General features: G+C 34.5%; 1 protein-coding gene across 1 annotated transcript; it reads right to left on the bottom strand.

Moving 5' to 3' along the window:
* Positions 1-307: 307 nt before the first annotated feature.
* Positions 308-3,824, bottom strand: LOC137250821 (uncharacterized). The gene is made up of 4 exons (XM_067784377.1): positions 3,554-3,824; positions 1,443-3,494; positions 992-1,158; positions 308-924 (listed from the first exon to the last, which is right to left on the bottom strand). Exons 1-4 carry the CDS (start codon positions 3,693-3,695, stop codon positions 466-468), a joined length of 2,820 nt encoding a protein of 939 aa, XP_067640478.1. The 5' UTR covers positions 3,696-3,824; the 3' UTR covers positions 308-465.
* Positions 3,825-4,708: the final 884 nt, after the last annotated feature.

Below are 4,708 nucleotides of genomic sequence, written 5' to 3'. Positions count from 1 at the left end.
TGCTGTGTTACTCAGCCTTATTATGGACCGTCGCTTAAAATTTTGCCCTTCAGACTTTGCTTAAACTAGAGTTGTGCTTTTTCGCTCATTTCAGAGATTCGAATCTTTCGTTCTTTTTCTGATGAACGAACAAGTTGTTCTTTTTGTTCATCTGTTCTTTTTTTTCAAGCAAATATGATCACCGCTGCTCGCACCCGCGAAAAAAGCCAACAAGTATAGATGGGTGTGTGTATGCAGCAATGCTTTGTGTAGGTACTCTACCCTACTCTAGCCTAAACCTTTTCCATAAATTTGAACAACAGTAAGATTATACTATAAAAGTAAAAACAAAATTTATTAACAAAAAACTGTATTCAAATTCTTCTTTTCCGTACAGAAAGGAACAAGAATATGGACTAATTCAATTAATCTCCATCTTATGTACATACATACGTAGATTTGTAATGCGTAATGCATTTATTAAATTTAACTGAGCGCTTCAGTGACTAATGCTTGAAATTTTTCCAAAAATATTTCCTTTCCTTGACAATCTTTCATGTTGCCAACAAATTTTTGTACTGATCTAACAATAGAATCATCGTCCTTTAATGGATGTGCACAACAATGCATTATATCGAGCAATAAAGAATTGAAGCTCACAAAAACCTCTTCATAGATTTGTGGTGGTGCAGAATCGACTATTTTCAACACTTTCAACATTAGTTTTTCAATTTTTTTCGAATCATTGCCCAAAGGTGGTAAAACAGATTTCATTACAATATTTGCATAATTAGTTAGAGAATGACGATAATTATTAATAGCATTTGGATTATCTGTTTCAACGACAACGCCACTTAAAATTATCATCACATCGGAAATGTGCGGTAAGAGGCGCTCACTGCGTGCCAGCCATTCAGTTTCTTTCATAGTACAACGTACATAATTCTAAAATACAATAAAAAGATTAATTTAAAAATATTTTAATAAATATTCGTCACTGCTTTTGCCTTACAATAATAAGAAACATTTCAGCTTCAGATTTGTCTTCGATCTCTAACCGTATGAGGAAGCGATCAAAATCGACGGATGGTTGGTCTGGAGTTTGTGAAAATTTTTGGAAGTAATACTGTGTGATGGGCCGATACGAGTCCTTGATAACTTTGGTAATCCATTTTCGATCTGTAAGCAATAGTTGATTAGAGAGTTAGATATTTGCATATGAAATAATGACTGGCTCCCAGACTCGTCCGTTTGTTACGCCAGTAAATATGCTGATCGGAATCACATGGCATTCCAACAGCATATTCAATAGAAATAAACGATATAATAATGAATTGTACTTAGTAGTTTAAGTTTTAGGCCTAAACAGCCGTAATAATAAATAAATAAATAAAAAAAGGTATTGCGGCATTCATCTCGGGAAGTGGATCAGGGAAGGGAAATGGTTTGTGTCGGCCTCTTACCTTTCTCTGTTGCCACTGGTAGAAATCGCTTGGACGTATACTGTATAAATGTTATACACTCACGCACCACTTCATCACGTTCATCTGTGTAGGTAATGAGATCCCAACGCGCCTTATCCATTATTTGGGCAGCCATTAAAAGTACTGGAGCCGTTACTTCACCAAACGCCAATGGCTTATTCGAATGAATTCCACCATACATAGCAATAAGATTTAATGCTTTTACTATTGGTAACAAATTACCAAATGATTGCGCATCCAACATCTCATTAACATTCTTATTCATAAACTGTTTTAGGAATTCAGTTTTGCGCGAAGGATGATATAAAACAAAATAAATTTCACAAAGCAATTGAGGGAAGTATTTTTGTTGTAATTTTTCCTGATCATGCATAGCAGTGTCGAGTAATTCGTTAAAGTAGTCATTGGAGAAAGGACGAGATTGTTTTGTGGTAGTACAAAAATTTTGCACATGTTCTAAATTATGGCAGGCACAATCAAAAAATTTCGACCAAATTTGTGTCGGATTTTCAAAGCAAAGTACAAGAAATTGTTGAAAGTCAAATGAAGTGGCATATTTGTTAAGGAATTCAGTAACACGCCTTTCATAGTCCATCTCATCGTGACAACAAATATTTACAGATTTACCAAATATCTTCATTTGGTATGTCAGTAAATACAATATGTCCTCAGCTTTAAAATTGTTTAAGCCTAAGAGTATAATTGAAGTCAATTGCTCAAATTCATTGCGATCTATTTGCATTTTTTTTATGTTTGCTTCTTCTCCACCTTCCTCCGCGTCATCCTCATTTTCCGCTTCTTTCAAGTCCTCATCTTCCACAGCTTGTAATTCGTTTAACTGTGAAGATTGTTTAATAAAATCCAAGGCTTGTTGACAATTTTCAGGTCTAATAAGTTTAATATTTTCTTTTATAGCTTCTAAACATTCTTCATTACCAAGCGCAATTGTGCGATTGAATAATTCATCGAACCATGCTTTTCTAATATGCTGTGGAGAGGATTTTTCGTCCAAATTGCGGAGAATGTCACCTAATTTAGCACTTTCGATAGTCTCTTCCAAAGTTTTCGGTTTAATTGCTAGCATATTCAATTGCGCTGCCACATCATGACCGAGCTGTGGATTTGCGTGCATACGTTCACCAATTGTATATATAAGTTCACCGATAGCTTGCTGTAGGGTTGTGGTGGGTGTAAGGTCCACCTCTACCCAATACATAAATACATCGACTTTAACTAACATTACGTTGTATTGCAATGAATTGAGTAAAGCTTTTATAATTTTTAATTGCTGTTCCTGTAAAACATCTGATGGCTTTTCTTCAGCAGCATTCGGCACTTGTGGACATAGCTCTCGACAAATTTCATATATATCAATATCAATGGTGGGTTTAGCTGTCCGTTGAGGCAATTCAAATAAATCAAATGCAAATAAAGTAATCTGTAGTATGTGCTTTAAGGCAAAGCCAGTATAGCGAAAGAATTGATATTTTGTGTACTGCTTAAATTTTTCTGCGTCGGGTGTATAAAATTGTCTTAGCAAATTCATGGCATAGTCATACAACTTGCTATAGATTATTTTCTTGTCAACCATATCGATTTTACGATATTCAGAACGTGCTATACTCAAAAGTAAAGCACGCATTATTTGTTCAACTTTCTCTAAAACATCATAAGGATCGTCTATGTACTTTAAAGTATCAGCTGAAGTTTCGAAATACTGAAAGGCAAACCAACAAGGTGTATAAGAGATCGCTTCATAGAAGTATTGATCCAATTGTAGCTCCCAAACAAGTGTTACCAGCAAGAATTTGGGCAGCAATGGACACTGCTCCAAAACATGTGCTATTGCTGGATCTTCACGTAAATTATACTTATATGTGGCATCGGTGTTAGCAAATAAGAACATCATTACTTTTCGTAACTTTTGCTGCGCTTTAGGCAAAGGCTTTCTATCTTCAGCACCCACCAATTCCTTGTCGATTAGTGACTGCTGCAGCCGTCGTACAAGCTCAGTGATGAATAAGTCATTACCTATAATTTTTATTATTTTAATGAATATACGGATTTAATAGCAAAGCATTTGCATTTACCTCCACGGAAATGCACTTTAGCGAAGGGCTTGACATGCTTATTGCAATATACTAACACCGACTTGATTTCATCGAATTCTTCGCAATAATCCATCGGTAATTCCTCTGCAAATAATCTCAAAGTCTTATGTAAGTCCCGCATCAGTATGAAATGTACGCTTTTATATTTTTACTCATATATTTTATAAGTTTAATTTGAAAATTTATTCTGAACACCACCAATCAGGAGGCAAAAACTTTCGTCAAAGATGAAAAAAAAAAAATTAAACAAAACGAGCAGTGCTGACAAGCTACAAAAACAATTTGACCTATGCATCCATATCTCGGTTGCCACACCATGTTTTCATTTGTGACCAAAATTCATCGAAGAAACGGACCAAATCTCAGAAAAAAGGACCAAATTTTGTTTTATTTGATTGTGATACCAAATAGGATAAATAAATAAGAGCCACCAGTCTGCTACGAGTGGCGAGTATCTCGCTGGAAATCAAAAAAATTGATGTGTAATGTTTTCTGTGAGGGACATTATTAATTGTCTCGCATTTATCCATGCCGTGTAGGTACCTTATGCAAATGTTATTTTTGGAAAGAGAATTAATTAATTTATTAAATAAACGTGGGGTATTTTTGTATATTTTTCTGACTGTATTTAATTATTTAATTAATTCTCCTTTCAAAAGTCACATTTGCATAAGGTGCCTACACGACATGGATAAATGCGAGACAATTAAAAATGTCCCTCATAGAAAACATTAGGCATCAATTTTTTTTAATTTCCATCGAGTTACTCGCCACTCGTAGCAGACTGGTGGCTCTTATTATATTTATCCTCTTTGGTTAAATATAAAATTTCAGGATGTTTTCATGGTTTCCTATACAAAATATAAATAATAAACTTAGCGAATAGGAAACTTAATTCAAACTGCACAAACAAAAACACTACTTTTAGGTATTATATTTTCAAATTTCTAGGATAAGTCTATGCCTTCACTATGAATTAGTTTTGCTGACGAAGCTCTTAGCTCCAGCATTATGTTGTTAATTGGAAAGAAATAAAATGTATAGCGCAGTTAGGTTTTAAGGTTTAACCTAACCTAGGGTTTAGTAAGAAAAGGCTCAAAAATTTGCGTTTTGGTGTAGCCGAACTATGAGCAA

The sequence above is a fragment of the Eurosta solidaginis genome, chromosome 4 (genome assembly GCF_040869045.1).
Source record: "Eurosta solidaginis isolate ZX-2024a chromosome 4, ASM4086904v1, whole genome shotgun sequence".
NCBI classification, from domain to species: Eukaryota; Metazoa; Arthropoda; class Insecta; order Diptera; family Tephritidae; genus Eurosta; species Eurosta solidaginis.
The sequence above is the reverse complement of the archived record's forward strand: the minus strand, read 5'-3'. Positions and strand labels throughout refer to the sequence as shown.